Source organism: Ambystoma mexicanum, chromosome 3p, assembly GCF_040938575.1.
Source record: "Ambystoma mexicanum isolate Mex_15411 chromosome 3p, UKY_AmexF1_1, whole genome shotgun sequence".
In the NCBI taxonomy this organism is placed as follows: domain Eukaryota; kingdom Metazoa; phylum Chordata; class Amphibia; order Caudata; family Ambystomatidae; genus Ambystoma; species Ambystoma mexicanum.
The window spans coordinates 902,353,970-902,378,786 of record NC_090925.1 but is presented as its reverse complement, the minus strand read 5'-3'; the positions used below and the strand labels follow the sequence as shown (position 1 = coordinate 902,378,786).

The following is a 24,817-nucleotide window of genomic DNA, read 5'->3' as shown; positions in this document are numbered from 1 at the left end:
CTTCGTCTACCAAAACGGGTTCCGGGAGTTCAGTCAATCGGGTTTCTGGTTGTACTGGTTTTAATAAGGAGACATGGAATACTGGATGTATTTTCATATGCGTAGGTAATTCCAATTTGGCAGCCACCGGATTAATTATGGCAGATATGAGGTAGGGCACAAGGTATCTCGGGATGAAAGTGCGGGGTCCTTTTAAAGGCAGGTGCTTAGTGGATGACCAGACTTGATCTCCTACAGCGTAGTGAGGGGCCTCTTTACGGTGCCGATCGGCTGCCTTTTTGAATTGAGCTTTAGCTCTTTGCAGATGGGCAGTGGCTTCCTTAAAAGCACAGGTGATCTCCGAATGCAAGTGATCCACAGCAGGTGCTTCAATATCTTGGGGAGGATCCAGGTTGGAGGTTCTAGGATGGTGTCCATTTAACAAGAAAAAGGGAGTCTTCCCGGTTCCAGAATGAGTCGAATTGTTGTACGCGTATTCAGCGATCCAAAGAATGTCCTTCCAGGGGTTTTCTGTTTGTTGGAGCATGCAGCGTAGATATTGTTCTAGTGTCTGGTTTGTCCTTTCGGTTTGTCCGTCAGTTTGGGGATGGTGACTGGTCGAAAGTCTTACATCAACTTGGGCTAGACGACAGCAACTGCGCCAGAAGTGGGAGATGAATTGACTTCCCCTATCGGAGACTAAAACCGAAGGAAAACCGTGTAAGTGAACAATGTTTGCCAAGAATTCCCGGGCCAATACTGAGGCAGAAGGCAGACCCTTAAAGGGTATGAAGTGAGCCATTTTCGAGAATAGATCCACGACTACTAAGATGGTAGTATATCCCAAGCATGGAGGTAAGTCCGTGATAAAATCCATGGACAGGGTATGCCATGGACAGGGAGGGATGTCAAGTGGCTGTAATAGGCCGGCTGGTCTTTGCTTTTGACTTTTATTCTGGGCACACACACCGCAGGAGATTACAAAGTCTCTAATATCCCTTTTCCACGATGGCCACCAGAAATGTCTTTTGATCTTTTCCATGGTTTTGGTAATGCCAGGGTGCCCCTCCATTAGAGAATCATGATAACCGGAGATTACTTGTTTTTGTAGTTTCTCACAGGGCAAGTGCAATCGTCCTCGGAAATATGGTAGGTCTTGATCTACTGAGAAATCTTTTCCCTTTAATTGCCAGTCCTGCAAATCGGTCAGAGTTAGGAGCGATTTCACCGTGGTCTTGATGTCTTCAAAAGATTGAGTGCTGACCAAACCCAAAATCCTTTGTTCTGGGATTATGGGTATTGGATCTGGATTGATCAAATGTTCATCTACTCCCATCCGGGAGAGGGCATCCGCTTTTCCGTTCTTACTGCCTGGTCGATAAGTAATTATAAAGTCAAATTCTGCTAGAAACAGAGCCCAACGAAGTTGTCTGGAAGACTGAGCTTTGGCTGTCTTTAGGTATTGTAAATTGCGGTGGTCAGTCATTACGGTGACTGTGTGTCTGGCTCCTAGAAGATAATGCCGCCAGGCTTTAAAGGCCGATCTGATGGCCAAAAGTTCCTTGTCTGTAATTGAATAGTTGATCTCAGGAGGCGAAAACTTGCGGGACCAAAAAGCAACCGGATGTAGTTGGTTTGTGACCGAATCTCTTTGTGATAACACTGCTCCCATAGCAAGACTAGAAGCATCCGTTTCCATGATGTAAGGTAGTTCTGGGCGAGGGTGTTTTAAAACAGGTGCAGAAATGAATTTAGCTTTTAGGTCTTGAAAAGCTTGTTCCGCTTCAGAGGACCACTCAAAACGTTTGTTCTTTTTCAACAGAGCGGTGATGGGCTGGACTATCCGGGAAAATTCAGGAATGAATCTGCGGTAAAAGTTAGCGAATCCTAACATGCTTTGAACTCCTTTTACAGAGGTTGGTGATGGCCACTTGATAATTGCATCAACTTTCTTTGAATCCATATGGACTCCGTTAGGTGACAGTATGAATCCCAGGAACTCGACTTCCGTTGCGTTGAAGATGCATTTCTCAAGCTTAGCAAAAAGACTATGTTGACGCAATCTCTCGAGAACCTTTTTAACATGTCTCTGATGTTCTTCTTCAGATGATGAATAGACGAGGATGTCGTCAATGTAGACAACTACACATACGTCAATGAGTTCTCTGAGGACATCGTTCATAAAATATTGGAAAGCAGCAGGAGCATTACACAGTCCAAAGGGCATCACTTGATATTCGAATAGCCCGTACTTGGTGCGGAAGGCCGTTTTCCATTCATCGCCCTCTTTGATCCGTACCAAGTGGTAGGCTCCTCTGAGATCCAGCTTTGTGTATATACAGGCATCTTTGACTTGGTCCAGGAGTTCAGGGTCAAAGGTAACGGGTATCTGTTTTTAACAGTGATCTGATTCAGGGCGCGGTAATCTATGCAAGTCCTAAGGTCTCCTTCCTTTTTCGGAACGAAGAACAAAGCCGATGAAGCTGGAGATTTTGAAGGACGGATAAACCCGTTAGCTAGGTATTGGTCCAGGTACTGTCTGAGGTGAAGGTTCTCTGGCTCGGTGAGGGCATAGATCCTGCTGCAAGGAGGAGTTGTTCCAGGTATCAGATGTATTTGACAGTCGTAAGACCTATGAGGAGGTAGGGTGTTAGCTTGATCCTTCTGGAAGACGTCTTGGAATTCCTGGTATTCGGGAGGCAATTTGAGAATCTCCTCAGAAGAGATCGTCGCCAGTGAAACATCAGGTCGAGGATAACAAGTGGTAGAACACTCTGGAAACTGAACCGTCTTTGCTCGCCAATCAATCTGAGGCTTGTGCTTCTCTAACCAAGGGATTCCCAGAATGATCTGGAACTGAGGGGCCTTGATTACATCGAACACTATTCTCTCCCGGTGTCCATTATGACTCAACAGTGTCACTTCTTGGGTGGCATGCGTTACTGGTCCGGAGGCTATCTCTGTGCCATCCACAGTAGTGATGACGTCTTTTACTGCCTTAGGGACAAGGGGTAGATTAATCCTTGATACCATTTCACGGTCCACATAGTTACCGATTGCTCCGCTGTCAATGTAAGCTTCAATTGCATGCAAACGATCCGGACGTTCAGGACTAATGAGGACCATGGGTATCACGAAATGCGAGGTCACGGGACAGATCTTAACGCTCGGCAAGAGGACCTCTACTCTTGTCGGGCGAGGTCGTTTCTCTGCTCAGAACTTGTGGTACAGGTATCAGCGGCTCCTACAGTCTTCTTAGCTGGTCTCACGGGACAGTCCCGAAGAAAGTGTCCTGAATTACCGCAATAGAGGCATAATTGCAGCTGCCTTCTTCTTTCCCACTCTTTCTGGGTTAAAGGTCCTCTCATGCCCCCTATTTGCATGGGTTCCACAGTGTCAGCTCCCTTATTCGAGGTCTGTGGTTTGGAAAACACTCGGGTATCAAATCTGGAACGATCTGCCTTCCTGTTCTGTAGTCTATGGTCTAGTTGGACAACTAAGTCAATATAGTCTGAACATTCTTGTGGAGGATTCACAACCTGCGCTAGCACATCCTTGAGCTCTCCACGCAGGCCTCTGTATAAAAGCGTTATTCTCTTGTCCTCGGGCCATTGTGTTTCCACAATGAGTCTATTGAAAGAGGCTATATAAGCCAAGAGGTCTTGGTTACCCTGTCGTAATGAGAGAAGTTCATTGTCCAAGGCCTGCCCTTGTGCATGTCTTGCGAACAGTTTCTCCATGCTGGACTGGAAGGCTTGAAAATCGTGTAAAACCGGATCATCCTGGGTGACTAAAGGGATCGACCAATCTGCAGCACTGCCACTGAGATAAGAAAGCACGAAAGCTACCTTGGCCTGGTCCGTTGGGAATGCAGCTGGTCGACATAAAAAATGCAGGCGGCACTGGTTGATGAACACTGCGAATTTCTTTGGATCACCAGCAAAGCGTTCGGGCGGAGCCAAGGGCACATTACCGGGCAGATTGATTTGCACTGGATTTGAAGCTGATGCAGAAGGATAACTCCCTCCTGGAACGGGCAAAGGTGTCTGTCCTGCCTGAGTTTGTAACAACTGCCTAGCAAGGTCCTCTGTTCGCTCCTTAGAAATTATCAGTTCTCTTCTTAGAGAGCTTGTTTCCTGGCGAGCTGCATGTACTTCTGCTCTTAATTCCCCAAGCAACTGGGCTAGTTGATCGGTATCTGAAGTTTCCATTGCGCCTGGGTAGGAGTTTAGTGGTGGGCTTCGCGTTCTGTAACGCTCACCTGATTCCCACGGAGGCGCGGGTCTTGGCAGGAAGGTGTCCGTAACACGAAACGTGATGTGCAGGATTCGGTTGGCTTCTGGGGTCGAACCTCTCCGCACTGTGTGTCGAACTCGAAGGGTGAGGTTTCTGCAGGTGAAATAATATGGGGATTAAAGGTCTGGGTTGTTGAATGTCCCTATCTCTCTCCTCCCAGCTTGTCTGTTGAACCCCCCTCCCAGGTCAACTTGCTCACCTTAGATAGGTGAATACTGGGCTCTCCATCTGCGTCTAGTGCAGGGTGCCGTTGCCAGTTCCTTCACTGGTGAAACGTTAGCCTCTTGACTTCAGAGGATGAGTACCATCGTTGTCTGCACGACCGGTAAGTTTCTGGACACCTTTAGTCTTTATAGTCTTTTATGCGTGGCAGTGAAGCGCCTGGAATTGAGTAAGTATGGCAAGCGCTCTTACTGTCTCTTTCTTTGTCTTTGCAGGCGGCGATGCAGAAAGAAGAAATCCGGAATCCGCCACGTGCCGGTGAGTGCTGTTGTCTATGCAGGTGAAGATGCAGCGTGAGGAATCCGGAATGCACAGCGTGCCGGTAAGTAGAATAATGCTGTTTATCCTTGTGCAGATGCAGCGTGAAGAATCCGGAATGCACGGCGTGCCGGTAAGTAAAATAATGCTGTTTGTCTTTGTGCAGATGCAGCGTGAAGAATCCAGAATGCACGGCGTGCCGGTAAGTAAAATAATGCTGTTTGTCTTTGCAGGCGAAGGTGCAGCGTGAGACACGGCCGCTGCCGATGGATCAGGTAAGCAAACACTGCGTGTGAAAGTTCGTTCTGCTAACCTGTTGTTTCTGATCTTTTGCAGATGCTGATGTTGCTCGGGTACCGGAATGGTGAGTATAATTCTTGCAGGTTCAGGATCTAAAGAAGAAAAGCTGGAGCAGACTCGGTGAGCGTTCTTCTGCAGATGCAGAATAACGCGAAGCACGTTTCATCAATCGGGTGTGGTTTAAATAGCCTTGGAGTGATGAGGCATCTCCTTCCACGGCCCCGCCTAGGTAAGAAAAGAGTTCCTGCTTCCAGAAGAGTTCCAGTGGAGTGGTGCTGCCCCACCCAGGTAAGAAAAGTAGTCCCAGTTCACCGAGGACTTTTAAGAGTCTGGCAAGTCAGCAGCATGGTCTGCCGCAGGTAAGTCCACCCAAGCATCTTCACACCAATGATGAGCCCGGCGCTTCCAGTGCCGGGACCAAGGCTTCTGATGAGCCTGGTGCCACCGGCGCCAGGACAAGGTCCAAAAGGTCCCTGTGGGGACCGGCTGGTGTCTAGGATCAGGGTTAGGGGCCTGCTTCCAAGGACGTTGGGCTGATCCTGGCTCCTTGGAAGCAGTGATCATGACAGTGGCTCCGTCAGCTATGTTCCCCCCTCCGGGGTCTTCTCGGTCCCTCAGGGTCCACTAGGTATTGACAGATTTATAGGTCAGGGCAGGGAATCGCTGATCATATTCCAGCACTGGGGCCCAAATGTTCTGGAAGCGGTGGAGGATTCCGGCCCTTGCGCTGTCACCTTCTCCGCGATCAGTATATCCCATAGCTTCGCCCACCATGGGGACATGAAAGGGCCGTCAGGGGATTTCCGGAAGCGTGCTAGCACAGTTTTCCCAGCGAGGAGACATTCAGTCAGCAATTTCGCTCTGTTTTTCGAGACCAGTAAAGAATCAAAAATATCAATAATATTCAATGTATAAAGAAGTCCAGAAATGTGCAAATATAAAACGTTTGTCACTTCGATCATGCAATACAAAAAGTCATATATAGTAGTATGCAGGGATTTAAATATGAAACTACTTTGCTAGAAAAAAAGGAGCATGAATGGACAGAGGGCACTGAAGTATCTAACCTACATCGGCTCAACGGACAAACAAAGGGGGATATAGCCGGGCAGTTCACATGGTCCAGCGGTCAAATAAGTGGCCACCTAGATTATATATTTGTCTCAGAAAATCTGAGCTCTATACTATTGCGAGAGCTAACCTCATGGGCTAAGAAAAGTGGCTGACTACATCCCCGTCAAACAGGGTTAATGCGGGTCTTATATGCAGATGATATGCTCATCATCGACCAGCCATGAATTGGGCTGCAATGAAGATTGAATGCCTTTGTGGAATATACTGCAGTCAACAACCTAAGCATATACACAAGGAAAACGTGTGTTCTAGAACTAGGAACCAAGCAGGGAAACCATAGACAAACACAGAGAACCTTTAGTTGGCAAATAGGGGGCCAATAACTCAAACAAGTTAAATCTATGGTCTACTTAGGCATCCTCTTCAACTGCAACATCAATGAGAAGGAATGGTATGATACACTCCGTGCCAAAACAAGAAGTCTGATCGACCAAGCCAAAGCTATAGCAAATCGATATGGAATGTACGCACCGGTACCAGTGATTTCTTTCTATAAACAGAAGGTGGTACCAGTGTTAACGTATGGAGCAGAAGCATTAACAAATCTGTCCTGGGAAACATGGCCAGTGTTGGAAGACCTGTTCTGGAGACAGGCCCTATGGCTACCTAAGAGACTTGTGATCAGTGCTGCTGTTAGGAAAGATTTCAGTTTATGTGTAATTTTCCCACCAGTTGTGTACCCACCAACTTTTTTGCTACTGTAGTCTGACTTTGCCTGCGGAGCCCAGCCTTATGCTGCACTCCTCTGGGCTTTCGCTCACTTTTCATGGGGAAACTGACATGCCCTTAAGACAGTCAGAACTGGGAGGCTTTGCTTCCCTTAATCCTTTTCCAATGTTGCAACATTTCTGCAACATGTAACAAGTGTACAAAATACCTTCAAGTACAGTGCACTTGGGTCTCTTAGTCATTTCCAAAGGTCCTAGATACTAAGGATTTTTTAGGAGATGTGCAGATGTGTCACAGACAGGGTGGGTGGCAGCTTATCTTTTCATGTAATTTTAACCCTTTCCTGCCAGGTAAACCGTGATTACCGCATTTGGCACAAATAGGTGGCCTGGCTCCAAAACGGCCATGCCACAAAGTTCTTTGTCCTGTCCTTTGGCCATCTTGCCCCTCACCTTCTCCATGTCGAGCCGACCCGGTACAGTCCTTATTTGGGCATGCATTTTCCCACAAAACGCCAAGCTTTCACTAGCTTCTGCATGCCTGGTGTGTGTGCCTCCAGGATGTGGGCTGGGGAATCTGTCCCCAATACAAATCCTGGGTGCCAGAGAGTCTGGAGTGCTGTGAATGCCTGGGAACACCGTGGTCCGTGATTGGTCCACGTATGGCATGCCTGAATGTGAACAGATCTCCCATTGGGTCCTCTTCATTTTGGGGCAAAGGAGATTCTGGATAAGAGAAGCCCCCAAACAGCCATACCATGTCGATCTCTGGAGTTCTCACTGAACGAAGGACAGGATCCAAGTATCCTGAAGCTAAGAAGCCGAGTCAAGGAACCGCTGGTGACCCGCTGGAAGATTTGGCACCCTGAGCCCGCTGTCGTCCTGTGGGACCCCTTTGCATCTGGTCGTCCTATAAGGTCTGGGAAGACGCTTCGACCCATTGGCATAGTGGGTACAACTATTCTCGGCACTTTCACCAAAACCTGCATGTAAGCCTTCTCGGAAGTGTCCCTGGGCCAACCGGTGGGCTGACCAGCTTACGCAGGACCTTTGCTCTGTCTCCGCCGCCATTTCGAGGAGGCCCTCGAAACTTGGTATACTGCTAGCTGTGTTCACGGCACCCTCACACTGAATTTCGTAGACTTGTCGTTCATAGGCCTGAAGTGAGACGAGTGTGCCAGAACTGGAGCATACGCGCTTACTGTGTCACCGAGCTGTGGTAACAACCTTTGCAGGTGCGCTGCATTTGTGCCCCTCTTGCCCCCGAAGCCTGCTGCAGCGAAACTGGCCTAATCCTGATCCATCCACCAGGAGTTGTCATGATGCCTGCCTCCAAGGAGCCAGGCCGGGCCCAGCAACCCCAGAGGCAGACATCATTTTCCCCAGGGAAGTCTCAGCGGGCCCAAGTCGGGGCCCTTTGGACTCAGTCCTGGCGCCTTAGGCGCCAGGCTCATAGCGGACCCCAGTCCTGGCGCCTTAGGCGCCAGGCTCATAGAAGAGGATATGTGTTTAAGTGCTTGGGTGCACACTTACCTGATGCAGACCTTGCTGCTTCATCCAGGCCCTCTTGAGGCCTGAATGGGACTACTTTACCTGTAGGACTACTTCACCACCCGGGTGTGGTCAGGGAAGGATACATACCTGATTGGTGGAAGGATACATACCAGGAACTTCTTCCAAGGCTATTTAAACCCCACCCGAACAGCCACACGTGCTTCGCGTTGTTCTGCACCTAGCAGCTGGACGCTCACTGTGTCAGCTCCTGCATCCTGACTTCAGCCACGCCTGCCAGCACCCTGGAACACCTGCAAGGGGAGAAAGGAAGAGAATAGGAGAAGAAAAGCCCTTACCTGCTAAATCTGCATCCCGGAGTCATTTCTCCAACGGCCCTGAAAAGGAAGACATCATTTAAAAGGCATTTTGTTTCGATCGCTGCAGTGCTGCATTTTACTCACCTTTGCAAGGCGCTTCCATCTTCAGCAGCGATCTTCCGGATTCAGCTACGCCCCGGCGCCTAGAGGAAAAAAGACAAGAACAAAGGTGAGAGGGAGAAAAGGAATAAGGAAAGCTCAGTTTCCTTTTAAGTCTTACCTGTTGGATTATTCCCACTGCATTTCGGGTCCTGCCGCTTCCTGGCATCTCCGGACCCCGGCCCCTATGGGGAAAAAAGACAAAGACATTGAATGAGCGAATGCAAAGACATTACCTGAGCACTCATCCAGAACTGTTTCACTTCGGGTCGGCGCCATATCTCCGGCACTCCGAACCCCGGCCCCTAAGGGGAAAAAGACATAAGCATTAGCGCTTGCTGCAATTAGACAACGAACATTATTATTAAGCTTGAACTTTTGAACAGAACTTTTACAGCGCCTTACCTGAACAGTCAAGCTTACCTGAACTCCCATCAATCTTCAATCCAGTGAAGTAACTGGGTTTCAAAGCGCCCCTGCATCGGAAGCAGGATGGAGAGCTCATCCTTCCAAACCCTAAGGTGAGGCTTCACGGGGAATCATGGAGGAGGTATCGTGGAGGGTTGGAAGGGAGTGGGAGGCTTGAGCATTGTTCCACAGTTGGTAATACTCCCTTTTCACGCACAGGAGGGTATCCAACGAGCCAAGGAAGCCAGAATAGAGGGGCCCTTCCTGTCCATCTTCAGAGTTCTGCGCCTTCGACGCCGCGCCTCCGTGGGAACCAGGTGAGCGTTACAGGAGTGGAGAAATCCCCACTGTCCCTTTTGGGAATCATCGCTGTTTCTTCGTCGCTGAAAGCCACAGAGCTGCCATATTGCCGCACTTGAACCTGCAACCGAAGTGGACTTGACTGCCGAAGTTTGGTCCGTAGTGCGCCAGGGGTCGGTGAGTAATCGCAACCCTAGTCGGTGACCCCTAGCGCCTCCATCCATTTTTATGCATGAGTGGCCCCCTGGGGCCCCTCTCCTTTCCACTGCTAGTGCGAACTAGTGAACTATTCCCAACTCTTGGAATCGACTCTGCCCTCAAGTGGAAACCCTCCTTGAATCGTGGGAACCTATTCTTCATCGCCTCACCCACCTTCCTGAGCTGCTAGAGATCCCTGAAGAGACCCTGTTTTGCCCATTGGAACTACCGCGTGCGCTTGCATTGCCTGTACTTTTGAGCATTAGGCTCCTCTCTTCTTAGGGATCGGACTGCCTCTTAGTTAGGAGTGTGTTGGATGTAGAAGGGCCTAAAGACAATTTGCACTGCCTGCTTCCGTCCCCTTTTAGGTTGTGGACCCATTTGATGCTTTAACCCTTTAGACCACAGAGGTCTTGTATATATGTATTTTGATAGTGTTGTGTTGGTCTAAATAGTATTACTGTGATTTGATTTGTGTGTTTGAAACTCAAAAGCATTGAAATAAATGTATATGTATTTTTAATATATCTACACCTGACTGGGAGATATTTATAAGTGTCCTTTACTCTGTGTGCTCATTGAGGTCTTTCAGTCACCCTCACCCCTCCTGAGACCTAGTCTTGACCTCTAACAAGCTACCTTGATTGGTCTGGCTTGTTCAGAAGGTTACCCTGTTCGAAGAAGCTAGGCTGGCCTCCTGAACCTCTGCCCACCAGGTCAGAGTTCAGAAATCCATCATAACAGCCGCTAGACATGAACTAGGGCTACAGTCAATGGAATCCCAAGTTCTGTGCGAGTCCCTTTACTTAGTAAGGAAATGTATACTGCAAGATTATTCTCCACCCTTTGAAATTCTAAGAACGGAAAGTAATGGAAGAAGAGAAGATCTAGTAGACCATTGGAAAGGCAAATGTTTAATTTGGCTCAAAGAAATAGGAGCAACAACATAAATGCTGACAACAAATCCTAATATGGTCAAAAAGAAGTTAAATGATTATGACTGGATTCAACCCCAGAACAATAAATCCAACAATTGAATGTGCATTTGAAATTTACTTGCAAAAAGAGCCTTAAATGATATACCTGATTATCTCAAAATATTTCCATCAAGACACTATCGAGATATGTTCCTAAGATTTAGGCTCAATATGCTACCAACGGGCAAAATTCTATACTTCTGGAAAAAACACCAACATGATAATCCATGGTGTAGATTTTGCCAGAGAGTTCAAGTCTGCGAAACCTCACAACATTTAATGACAGTCAGCCCTGTGTTGAGAAATCCAAGGACAATTTACCTGGGAAATTTAGTTTGCAAAATAAATTCATTATCTGCAGAGGAACGGTGGAATAAGATTGTAAGCGGGCTGATGTGACCTTAACCCTGGCAGCGATGACGTTCTTGGAAAAAATCTTAGGCAATATCCAGTCAGGACAACCCGACTATTACTATATAAGTGGAAATGATTAACTTACCACATGTGCTATACGCTCGATGATCAAATGGTGTGTTGTTTGATATTTAAAAGGTTTATGTAAACCATATTAAATTAAAATAAAAAAATGTAAGTTGAAAAATTGAGTCGAATTGGATGATTTTCATAGTCCAACATCTCTCAGGGAAGACATTTTAGTTAAAGTCCACCAAAGGAGCAAATATAAAAAATGAAAACTGTAGTTTCAACCCGATGTGAAGTCCCTGTCAGGTGTCAGGATCTCATATATGAATCCCAAATCCTATTAGATACTCTTACTCACTATCATCTCAAACAGGGAGATAGGATTCTTCTAAATATTCAAAAACCAAAAGAGGTAGTTTGTCTGGGAGCATAAAGTCCTCTGCTCCATCAAAACATTTTCTAACTCCAACTATGGCCCCAGTGCACCACAAAGACCAAGTTGAAGTCGCAAGAGGAGGGAATCCTGTGTCTTCACTCAAAACACCAGAAGTACAAGCAAGCCAAGAAACAGAAGAGAAGTTAGAGTTTTTCTCTCTCTCCGATTCTGAAGAATTTCCATTTTTGGAACCAATACCTATGGCTACCCTAGATGCCCTGTTGGCCCAATTAGCAGCACATTAAATAGAAGCTGAAGATTGGTTTCAGTCTGGACTGGAAGGCTTGGTTGCTGCACATGAAAAACCCGTTAGACCCCAGGCGCCGGTAAATATTTACGGGTCCAGCGGCAACCCACCGGTATCACCGGCACGGTTACCGTCGGACCCGTAACGAGCCCCATTGCCTGTGGTATTAGAAGCTCTGAACATAGAGCAAGTCATTCATTCTTTACCACCATTCCTACAGAGAGCCGTTCTCAAGCTAAACTTTGCAGATGCTAACAAACATTTTCATAGGTCACACAAACCAGAAGAAAAAAAAGATAGTGAAGGAGTTTTAATACTAGAGAAAGAATGAATATCCCTACTAACCCCCAAGACTATTCTAGCAGGGAAAAAGAGAGAGGAGAAAGAAGACCAGATCACAGAGTTTGAGAGGAGGCAAAGAGAGATGGGGTTAAGTCCATAAAACCTGTGAGCCTGTATGTTTTTTCCAGTAGAGAACCAGGTCATATAGCTAGGAACTGTCTCCAAAACAAAAAGGGAAGAACCATTGGAAATCGGGTGTATGCTAGGTGAGGAGTGGGAGGACCCTTATCAACACAAAGGTATTGAAACCCATTATTTCTGCGGAATCCCAAGTAAGCCTACCCATCAATCGGCCCTTGTAAACGGCATCCCAGTGCAAGCACTAGTAGACTTCGGCAGTAAAGAGACCGCTGTTTGAGCTGATGTTATTCCCTCAGAGAGAATAAGAATTGCATGTGTTCACAGAGACCAGGAAATATACCTAAAGTCCCTATTCCAATTCATATAAAGGACAAAATCACCATCTTTATCTCAGCTGTTATACCTGGCCTGCCAGAGGAAACAATCATTGGGACAGATTTCCCTTATTTTCCCCAACTAAGACGGGAGGTCAGTGCCTGCACACCAAGATTATCTCCCTATCGAACCTGGCAAGAAGAACCCTAGGTTTCTGAAGGTCCTTTTTGGGAGTGGTCATTTATCTATTCACAAACCCAACACCATCCTGAGAACCCACTGTGTAATAACCCTTGTGTGGGTAGCCCAATTATTATGGGAAGGGTATGTGAGGAATCTGAGGGCATCCTCACTCATTCCCCTAAACCAGCCTCCACCCAGGAGGCCAGGGAAAGGACGAAGCTGCTGTATCCTGGCCCTGGGGATTGATGTGTTTTACCGTTGAAAACCATAGGCACACACACACCTTTGGTACTGGGATGAAGAAGATGACAAAACACCACTTTGGTACTGAGACGAAGAAAAGCAACACTGAGTACCAGGATCATGATAATCAGCTAATGAGTGGAGATCGCCTTCACCTGAGAAGGAGAAGTCGTAGAAGCAGCTTGAAGCAGGGCTGGAGAGGCAAGAGGATGATGGGACAACCACGGGTCCTAAGAGGGTCTGTACCTCTCGTTGTCTCCCTTGCGCAGTGGAAAGCCGAGACTGTGAATGCAGACAAGTTATCCCCATGGGCAGGATTCCAACGGGGACATTCAGGAGCCGAGGCGGCTCAAATGAAGTGTGGGGGAAGAGACATCAACCCGACAGATGTCATATGCCTGGTCAGGAGGAGCGGCACATGTTGAGGTCCCAGCGGGACATGGAGAAACAACTTACCCAGTGAGTTTGAGACAAGGGAGTGACTCCCGGGTGCGCTGATGTTGTCTGCGTGTGCTGCCCAGATCTTTTCACTTGCGTGTGAGTGAACGAAGTGCAGACATGTCGTATGAATATCAAACTGTTAAAACCCAGTGGAAGCATTGCTAAGGGACAAGAGAGAGCAAGTGTCACCAAGAGTCAAGAGAGTGCAAACATTGCCAAGGGCCAAGAGAAAGCAAGTGTTGTCAGGAGTCAAGAGAGTGCAAGACTTGCCAAGGGCCAAGAGAGAGAAAATGTGTTGCCAAGAGACAAGGGAGTACACGTACTGTCAAGAGCTAAAATTGGGTGCAAGTAACCAACGCAAGCACTGCCCAGACCGATAGAGAATTGGTAACATGGCATGGGGAGTAAACCAGGTTCCCACTGAAGAAACCCTGCGATTTGCGTATTGAAAGAACTTTGAAGCCTTGTAAGGCAGTACACCAAGTTGTCCTCTAGCCAGAAGAGGAACAGTTTTGTTGTGTTAAACATTGATGAACTCTTGGGAAATCTGGTAGGAGAATACACAAGTTCCCAAGTGAAGGAACTTTTGCTTTCTGAACTTTTTGAGAACTTTGCCAGACAAGAGGGGCTGGAACGCACCCGCTATTTGTCATTTTGAAGTGCTTGAAAGCTTGGGAAAGGGAATCCCTTCTCGAGCCACAAGCTGTGAAGAGCCAGTGGAACATTTGTAGAACACTTATAATTTTGAGACTCAATCCTTACATATTTTGATCCAAGCAGTATGTGAGGGTAAGAATAGGTTTGGACACAGACAGAACATTTGATTTGGACTTCGTGACATAGACTAGCCTCAGTTTGAGTTAGGTAGGGAAAATCCCACTTAGAATTGGGTAAGGTAGGTCTTTTTCCAACCCCATTTTCATTTCAATAAAAGTTTATAGCCAAAACTATATCTCTTGTGTTTGTGTCTGCTTCATGATGCCTTCACAGCGGTCCTGCCTGGTCGCTCTCCTGGCCTCTGCCCCAATGACCCGGTGGAGAAGGTGTGCAAATCTTTCTTGGGGTAAGGTGGTAGGGGTGGTGTTGTCAAACCTAGGGACAGGATCTGACTTGGGGGGGGGGGTCTGTCGGGGTTTGTTTGCTTTGCTTTATTAAGTTTGTTGGAATTAAGTGCTTGGTGCTGGAATCTACTTGTACTCCTGTTGGCACATGCTATGGTATGTTAAAGGTTCTTATTCTGCAGACTGTTGCCACCTGCGTCATCACTTGGCGCTCTGGCGGATCATTAATGCAAGGAGGGTGGTGGGTATGTTAGTAGGACTGAGCGGAAAAAAGAGCAAGAGAGCTGTGATGTGTTATTGGCAGCTTCAGTTCTGAGAAACCAGTCACTGCGCGTATGTGTGTTTTTCGGTCGGTAGTTGCCATGTGGTGTTGCGCGAGATTATGTGTGGTTTTTTTCATTGTCATGGTGTTGTGTTTTGAAGTATGTGTAGTTTGTGGGAAGTGGGAAATGTGACTTTTTTTTATCTGCTTATGGCGAGGTTGAACACAACTGATTCGCTGAATGTGCAAAGTCTGAATTCTCTGGTTAAACAGAGATCGATACTTCGAAGGTTCCAGACGTCCAGGATAGCCATAGCTATGCTACAGGAGACTCACCTGCTTTCTGAGGACGAGCCTCGTATGAGATCTAGATCCTTCCCAAATCAATATTATGCTTCGGCTGGAATCAAACAGAGGGGGGTGGCTATTCTCCTGGCCAAGGATCTTGCGTACCTTTCCAGAGGGGTGAATAGGGATCCAAAAGGAAGATATGTGCTGGTGAAGGGTTCCTTGAGCTCCACGCCTGTAACCCTGGTTTTTCTATACCTTCCTAATGATAACCAGCACGACTACCTGACAACTCTACTTCCGGTAATAGCAGGATTTGCAGAAGGGAAGCTCCTCAATGGAGGCGATTTCAACTGGATTCCTGTCCCAGCTATAGATAAATCCTTATCGCGGGCCTCAGGTGATTACAGAAGATCCTTGGGGCTGATGCACTTTTTAAGCAAGTTGGATGTAGTGGATGTCTGGAGGCTCTTTCATGGGGGGGGGGGGAGAAGGATTTCATATTTTACTCTCATGTTCACAAAGGTTTCTCACGCATCGACTTACAACTGGTTTCCTCCTCATTGGTTCAATATGTAGCTAACACTTTCATTGGCCCTGGGTTATTCTCTGACCACTCAATGGCCTCTTTAGACCTTCATTTCTCAGAGACCGGAATGCCGCGCAGCTGTGAATGCCGCCTTTATGATCTGCTGCTCCTGGATGCTCCGCTGTGTAGAGGTGGCAGGCGTAATAACTATTTTAAGGAGAGCGGGGGACACGGGACAAGACCTGAGGTGGTGTGGAATTCCATGAAGGCCGTAGTCAGGGGGTAGCTGATTAGCTGCTCGGCCACCCTCTGCAGCTAAAAAGTTCAATAGGGAGTCACCAGAGTCTTACCTTAGAGACTGGGAATTGACCCATGCTTGTGTTAATTCGGCGCAATCCCTTTGTAAGCTACAAATGACTAGGTCTAATCTGGAGTTCCCTGGTGGTCTCCGATACAGCCAACTCTCTGATTTGCATGAGCCAATCCTACTAGTCTCACTCTTACACAGCCAACAGATTTTAAGTGCACAAATTGAAGCTACGTAAGTGCAGGAATAGCATACAAGCAATCTGGGATGGGCAAGGGGTGCTTCTATTTTCAGAAGCGGGGGCAAATTAGAGACCTTTGCTGATTATTATAAATCACTTCTCAGAGCAGAACCACTTGAGGAGGACGCTCAAGCTACTTTCTTGGCTGGGCATTCTTTACCTCGCTTTTCAGAAGAACATCAGACTATACTAGATGCTCCCATTAGACAGGAGGAAGTGAGGTGGGCTATTGGCTCTCTTCACAACGAGAAAGCTCCTAGCCCAGATGTTTTTCCCCCTGCTTTTTATAAGACCTTCTGGACACAGATTGGGTCCCCTAACATCCCTGTACAACTCCTTTCTAACTTTGATGGTGGTGACTTATGAAAGGCCCTGGCTACATCAATACTGGTGTGCTTTCTCGTCCTGATCAATCCGGATCAGGCGGGCTTCAGAATTGGACGTACCACACACATCAGGAGGGTCATTAATGCGATAGAGTTAGGAAGGACTCGGAGTGGTCCAACTCACTTTGTTGGCGCAGGACGATGACTAAGCCTTTGACATAGAGGACTGGGGGTTCACAAGGCTGACCCTGCAGATGTTTGGGTTTTGCTGCAATTTTATCAGCTGGGTGATGGCCTGTTATGGCTTCTTACGAACTAGAATATCTATCAGCGGTCGATACGCGCGCTATATCCCTATACTTAGGGGGAATTGTCAGGGGTGTCCCCTTTCATCCCTCATCTTGACACAAGTGATGGAACCTCTGCCAGCCTTTATTTTGGTCAACCCACGAATTAGAGGCTTGCTCATTGCGGGAATAGAACACATGCCGCTATGGTCCTCTTCATGTTAGCAGATACTCGTACCTCACTTCGAGAGGCTATGTGGCTCAGAGTTAGATTTAAAGCAGTATCTGGCTTTAGAATCAATGTGGAGAAATATGAGTGCCTAAACATAACAGAGTCTTCACAGGCCATATCCCTAATATGATAGGAATTCCATTTCTTATGGTGTGACCGAAAATTGGATTATCTGGGGGTCAAATTAACTCTGGTAGTTACAGAGCTGTATAGGTCTAACTTTGTGCCACTCTATAGAGCCCTGGCAGACAACCTCTCCAGGTGGGCCTCACAGGAGATATCCTGGCTCGGTCGGAACACCGATATCAAGATGAACATTATACCAAGACATTTGTACCTCGCCTCAGCTCTTCCGGTTCCCGTTCCCAGAGCCTTTCTTCAGGCACTACATCGAAATGTTATGAGCTTTATATGGGGTGGTATAAAGCTCAGAGTAAAAAAGCAGGTCCTTCACGCCATCAAGTATTGCTGTGGTCTGGGTCTCCCGATTCTCCAGAACTATGTGAAGGCGGCCAATATCTCCAGGTTGTTCTCTTGGTCAAGGGCCGAGGGGGCAGCGCTCTGGATGAGAATGGAGCAGTCAGCAACGGAATTCCCCTTGACGACCCTCCCACATTTAGCCACAGTGGACATATCTTGCAAGGGGATGCTCCTACTTTCCAGTAGATATGTGCTCTCTTATTGAGATAGTGCAATCAAGCAGCGGGGCTTGGGCCCTTTTTCTATGGTGTTGCGTAATCGCCGGGTTGCTCCTGGCATGGAACGAGAAGCCTTCTTGCAAACGAAGGAGGGCGGCTTAGATTGACTGGCTCGGCTATATCAAGAGGGTCCCTGCTGACCTTTGCCAAATGCAAGGTCAAATTCCATCTCTCTGAGACGGAGCGTTTTAGTTATTGCCAGCTCTGCCACTGGTGTGAGGATTAGCAATTGGTGGCTAACCTGCAATCTTGTCTGAGATCGCCCGGTAGTACAATTTAAATAGGGCGGCCGTGTGTGCTATATGGGCGATGCCCAAGGAGAAAACCTGTATAGGGAAAACCCTTGTCGGAGGCGAGGAATATTCAGATTGTAGATGGTACGGATCCTCGCTCCGGCAAACTGATGTAATCCGTACTTGCCCGATGTAGAAAGAAGAATGCACTGAAGCGCAAAGGCGGCTAGTGATAAAAAAAAAAAAAAAAAAATCGGGGAATAGAATAGGAACTCAGATTCACTGAGGAATCTTGGTTCACAGAGCAAGTAGGCAGAAGTCAAGGCAGAGCTAAGTGGGAAGGGCAGAGGAGGAAACTAAGGCGAAAGCAAGGCAGAAGGGCTAAACAGAGAATGGAAAAAAGGGTAGAGTAAACAGCGTCAATGCTTAGTGGTGAAAAACAAAGTGACGCTTCTTATGCTGTTTCCCTCTGCGGCAACGATCATTGAGACGGATTGTATCCTGGGTGCCTTCTTGTAAACAACTGCAACGTTACTAGATCTCTCAAGCAGTGAACCAACCCGGCGCCATCTTGAAGGGTTAAAAACCTGAGGGTTCTGTTTGCTCCAATGCTGGCAGATAGGACTTCTACCAATTCATGGTCTAACAACTGGATAACTGACCCCATCACCCTAGCAGCTGGCATTCGACCCCCTGTGGGCCTGAAATGATCCCTTCAGGAGGGTGCTACAGCCAGGATAATCTCTAAGGTCTACAGATTGCTAGATCAATCAGACTCCTCCACTCAGTTTGCGAACATGGCCCTATGGAAAAGGAGATCTGGGTTGACCTATACCTGAAGAAAATTGGGTACGAATCTGGCAAAGGGCGGCAACCTCCTCTCAATGTGTGACCAACAAAGAAAATTCTTAGAAGCTGCTATATAGATGGTACTTGTACCCTACCCGCCTCGATAAATGTGATGCTACGATTACTCCCCCATGCTGGGGGGGTTGCGGTCAGGAGGGCACCTGGGCCCACATGTGGTGGGGTTACAGTCTAAATTAGTCTTTCTGGCGGGAGGTGGTTGCCATTATAACAGAGATCACGGATGTGACTTTACCAATGGAACCAGGGACAATTCTCCTTGGGGACCTGGTGAAGTCTATTTATCCAATGAGTGTCTGCAGAGCCTACCTGGTTTCTCAATTGTTTTTGACTGCCTGTAAAGCTCTGGCTAAATCTTGGCAATACAAGGAAGGCCCTCAAGCAAATGTATGGTTGTACAAAATCTGGGAGGTGGCAGCGGCTTGAAATAGGGGGTGGGGAGGGGATCTTGTCCCGTGATAAATATGCCAAATATGTCTCCACTTGGCTTCCTCTATACTACTTCTGCGAGAAATGTCCTGCATGTTCAGTTAAACATCAAATGTTACGCCACTTTTCCCTGATATGGGATACTTGCACCTAACTCTGGTCAAAAGTAGTATTGTATGTGTAACTCTGCTGAATTGATCTTAGTTCAATCCTCCTGTCAACTTCGTCATGAGTTATATTTTATTGCCACATGTTCCTCCTTGTATGCACATTGGTTTTATTGTATGTGCTCTCTTTTATGTGTTCTTGTTTATTGGAAAACTGATAAATAAAGCCGTTGAAAGAAGTACAAGGAAAGCAGGGCACTACATAATTATCTGCAAGTTACAGTAAGACCAAGGAAAGCAGATCCACAATCATTATGAGGTTTACATTTACATGCATTTGTATTGCTTGCATATGTATATTGTGTGTCGAATTAGAAATTCTGATATTTGGTTTTAATACTATATATTATATTAAAAAAATAATTAATTTGTTTGTTTATACATTGTCATGTGTACTACGTATTTTAATTATGTGTATCTTATTATTAACTTTTATGGCTGTTTGCCGAAGTATTCTGATTTGAAGTAGTATGCGACTACAGCATTTATATACCTCTTGTATTGTACCTCTTTTGTTATTTTTATGCTAACACTGTACTCTTTTTAGACCAAAATACCAATGGAAAAGGTTAGCTAAAAAGGCAAGTTATTACTTGCCCCTCTCTACTTCAAGAAGCAATTAGTAAGATACAGTCCCCTGAGACGACTACCTCAGTGGACAAAGGATTGCTTAACGTGCCAAGATACAAGCTTAAGGCAGGTATGGCTAGATCCTTCTCTGTTCGTGCGGCGCAACAGTGGTACAAACTACCACCTAACTTGCGGCTGGAAAAGAACTACCAAACGTTCAGGAAATGCCTGACGATGTGCCTCTTTAAATAACTTTTAACCGCTAGGAAACAATATGCCCTCTCAGATTACTTTGTGAGCCCCAGATGCAAACAATATATGTTGTATGTATCAGCGCCCTGATGCCTGCGGGCTATCGGCGCTCTATAAGCACCCATAACATAACATAACATAACATAGACCAACTAAGGCATGTGGGGGATGGCACTGCCACATAAATTACCAATAAATAAGTACAGTTATATCCAGATGAAAAACACACAATGGAACATATTTGACCCACACTTATGCTGTTCACGCATCAGTTACCTAAAAAATCACTAGTCCAATAGTTAAATATAGGTTATCTGTGATCAGGGGTTAGTGGTAGACTCTGCTCAATGTTTATTTCCTTCGGCGTGTGATTAGTGTGGTTAATATAATTGTATTAGTTACCATATTGTCGCTGGGTCTACTAGAACTTTTTTTTAATAGTACTGCAATGTAAACATTTTAATAATACATTAATATATTGCAATGACTGACGCTCCGAGGCATGCTGTATTTCTTTGAGGGTATAAGTGGTTGTGGCCCCTGTTTTGTTATTCAAATTGCTATACGGAGCAAGCGTCATGCGTGTGGGCGGAGCCCCAATGATTACTGAATGCATGGGGATGGAATCTGCCTCTGTATTGATTCTGGCTTACAACACTGAGTTTACGTATCACTTTAACACTTTTCATTGAAAGTATTTGTTTTGTGAATGCGTCCCACCATGTACGCACGTTGCCACCATGTACGCATAATGGGAAGCCTTTAACATATTCCTATGAACTCCGCCAGTTTGTAGCAGAGGCTTAACGCTGGCAGATTTAATAGAAATATAAGGCATTTACGCCAGCAGAAAAATGATGTGCAGGCATTTTTGGCAGGCAGAGCAAATGCACTGGCGTAGTAGAGGACCCTGCAGACCCTGTGGAGCAGGGTGCCTGCCGCTCCATGCCCAGGGAGACGCCCCAAGCCCAGTCCTCACCCTGCGAGGGTGAGGGCTGGGCCCCTGATGATTGCGGCTGGCTGGCGGTGCACGAAGTGGGTGCTTTGCCTCCAGGTCCCGGTCAGACAGGAAACGTTATGCTTCCTGACGGCGTGGAGTATAGGGGCCAGAGGTATGTAGTGACAGAGCATTGCTGCGAGAAACAGGTAAAAAAAGGCTCGTTTTTATATGTGTATGTATGTATAATGCGCTTAACGTATGTGTGCAATATGCCAGTGTGTGTGTTGGATGCATATATATATATATATATATATATATATATATATATATATATATATATAATGAATGGGGTGTGTATGGGTGTGCATGGGTGTGTATGGGTACGCAGGGTGAATGAGACTGCAGTGTATGTGAATGTTCTGGGTGGGTGTGTGCGCGTGATTGAATATGAGAGCAGGTGTATGGGTGAGTGACTGGTGGGTGAATGGGTATGAATATGATTATGTTTCCATGTGTTCTGGATGAGTGCCCATGTGGTGAATGCAGTGTGAATGTTCTGGGTGCATGTTTGTTTGTTTATTATTTTTGTGTGTGAATGAATGTGAGAAAAGATGCATGGGTGAATGATTGGTGGGTGAATGGGTATGAATGTGATTGTGTGTAAAAGTCCTTGGGTGGAGAATGCAGTGTGAATGAAGGTGTATCGGCAAGTGACTGATGGGTGAATGGGTTTTGAGTGTGTGAGTGTGTGTGTACCTGTTTGGAGAATGCAAGTTTGAATGTTCTGGGTGCATGAATGAGTGCGTGTGAGTTTAGGTGTATGGGTGAGTGACTGGTGGGTGAATGGGTACAAATGTGATTGCGTGTAAATGTTCCAGTTGGGTACCTGACGAGTACTGATGGATAAATGGGTATGAATGTGATTATGTGTGAATGCAAAGTGCTTTGGGGGAGCACTGTTGACATTTCCTTAAAGTGACATGGCATGTTGTACAGGCTTTTTTTTTGTAAAACCAACTTGATGAATGTAATTACATGACCTGGCATTCTTGTGCAGCCAGTTTAGCCATTGCTTACTGGGGCATCACATGTTTTACTTGGAATATTTGATACAGCAAACATGGTGTTATTACGTGACATGTTTTTGCTGGGTATCTTTGATAATGCAATCATGATAAGTGTTATTATGTGACTAGACTGGCTTTTTGGTGCAGCCAGACCTGTTTTAGCACCATAGAGGCTTCCAAAAATACCCCATATGTTCACAATGTATGCACTTTTGTTGCTTTGATCAATAAAAATATTCTTTTAAACATAAAGAAGTTGACACCAAAGGATCAAAATATTGAGTGGTTAAAACAACCATAAACCTACGGAGAGCTAACAGATAAACATAATCTGAAAGACTTTTCCTGTGTGATTTATCACATCTATAAAGCACTTACATTTTTATTAGGTCACTGTCCTTGCAGTGGGAGGGGACTACTCCCCTTGTGGGGCGGGGTAGAACGTCCAAGCATGCCATGTCAACAGACCCATGCTCTTGGTGAGGTGATAACAAAGTCCTGTTTTTTTCTGTGCATTGTATAGTGACTGGTAGTTATAAAATTGGGGACTGGTCCCAAAATGCAAGGCAACGACCAAGGCTGCATGGGGAACGTATAGACGGGACTCTTCCTGCCTTGTGGAGAGTCCATTTACACACAGAAGGCACACGCCTTTCGTTTCTTAAAGGCACATCTCTTTCTCGCAAGGATGGAGTGGGCGTGGGGGTTTATCGCATACACGCCCTCCTACTCCCACCCTGTACCCAGCAGAGCGCTCCCCCTTCAGTCTGACCTCTCCAGCCCTGAGCGCCAGCTCTACGGCGGTGTCCATGCACTCCTTCCAGGGATCCTCCTCCGCGGAAGCAGCCCTGGCCTCTTCGTGCTGCGGCCTCATAACTGCTGTTTACGTCCAGGCGAAGGCGCCGCTCCTGCTGACTGGCGACCCCCTTTCGGCTAGGGGCGCGGGGGGAAGCAGCAGCGGAACCGCGCTCTAGTCTCTGGGAACCGGCGTGAACAACTCTCCCGCCCGCAGCAGCCACGGGAGAACAAAACCGCCCCAGCCGAGATTATCTGCTCAGTGTGTGTGAAACAGATCCCGCATGACCCCTCCTCCCCGCCACCCCGCCTCTGTCTCCTTCACTCTCCCACATTCCCGGCTGCTATTTTTTTCTTCCTCAATGTCCCACTCCAATGCCGACCCAGTCACGCATCCCAGCATTGCTTTTTACTCTCTCTCTCTCTCACTATCCGGCGTCCATTATCTGTTTCAGTCGTTACTGGCTCGTCCTCTCTGTGGACCCGATTTATGGAGCGGTTTCCAATGGAATTGCTCCATTGTAAAACGCTTCTGTGAATCGGGCCGTCAGTGCCACTCTCTCTCACTGTTAAGTCACATTGTTATCGCTGTTTGACCCCATCTCTCACGCCTCCCTTAGAGAGCACTTTCTAGAAAATATATTGTTTAGCGCTAAACATTAAAATGTGCCCGCGTGCCATAGACCCCGCACTGTGACTAAGTTGACACATGACGCATTCGGCAATATTTCTAATTCACTTTAATTATCCACGGTGTTAATGTATACGCTCACGCTCATAGATTTTTCCGTCGCAGAACCAATAGCTCCCTTTCTTCAGCAATTAGACCGTAAATGTGTAATATCCGTTGTAATGATATACTGACACTGTTGTCGGCAACAGTAACTAAGACAATCAGGAATTTGGAAACAATACACATTTATTGTCATGTGAATACACTGCAACACTGTTCGTTTGTCAGTGCTACGTTATAGTCTAGTTAACCATTCGCACTGAAAAATTAATAGCTATTAGCGCGTCCTAATTTGGCAGATGCAGTACATTGAGGTTAAATGAATTGCCCAGGATCACGCACTTTAAGTGGTGACGCCTGGAATTGAGCTCGGTTTGCAATTTTGGCACTAACCACACAGCTTACCAACTCGAGTTGATACAGATATGTGTTAATGGAAGCTTAAACATATCTCATTGTTTTACAGCTGTGCCACAGGGACTTAAATGCGCACAACAAAATAACATGCAAGATAAAGCAACCTGCTTGAAGTCATACAAGTAATTGTTTCAGACAGTATGGAGCTTTCAAAGCAACCTTCCCATTTCCAATCAGCAAACAGTTGTACTTCTTAAGGGCCATCTGTTATGGTTTGGGGTCTGATTCATGTTTCTATATTGTGTGTGTAGAGTGTATACTTTTGCTTACCTGTAAGGTTCCATGGAACCCTGCGTTTTTGAGGAATTGCTGTTGCTCCATCATTCTTGGAGATAAGGGCTGTGGAGGACCTCGGATTAAACTGCTTTCTCTAAATCATGTACAGTTCTTTCATTTCTACATGGGTACACCTCTACGTTTTGTCGAGCTTGAGGCAGCTCTCGCACCATGGCGTAGCACAGGCGAACCCGTGTGCAGGGTAGTGGCCCGTTGTCCCCACTGAGCAGCATTGACTACGGTGGTGTGTGAGCCCATTTAACAGTGGGCGCATGGCCCCTTTAAGAAAAAGTGTCATGACTGTTCACAATAAAAGGGGCTCTGCTGTCACGCGAGGGTCAGTGCAGCAGAGCCCCAGGAAGTGGCAACTCTATCTCCGAGTATTCTTTTGTCTTGCCGTGTGACCATGGCCTGTGTTG

The 24,817-nt window shown here is 46.6% G+C and overlaps 1 protein-coding gene across 1 annotated transcript in view; it reads right to left on the bottom strand.

Annotated features, from left to right (window-relative positions):
* The window catches only part of IMPA2 (inositol monophosphatase 2), a 452,625-nt gene extending 429,387 nt beyond the window's left edge, over positions 1-23,238 (bottom strand). Inside the window, exon 1 of the mRNA XM_069652140.1 lies at positions 22,950-23,238. Within this exon, the coding sequence (XP_069508241.1) occupies positions 22,950-23,051 (102 nt within the window). The 5' untranslated portion in view covers positions 23,052-23,238. The remainder of the gene's footprint in view (positions 1-22,949) is intronic.
* Between the last annotated feature and the right edge of the window lie 1,579 nt (positions 23,239-24,817).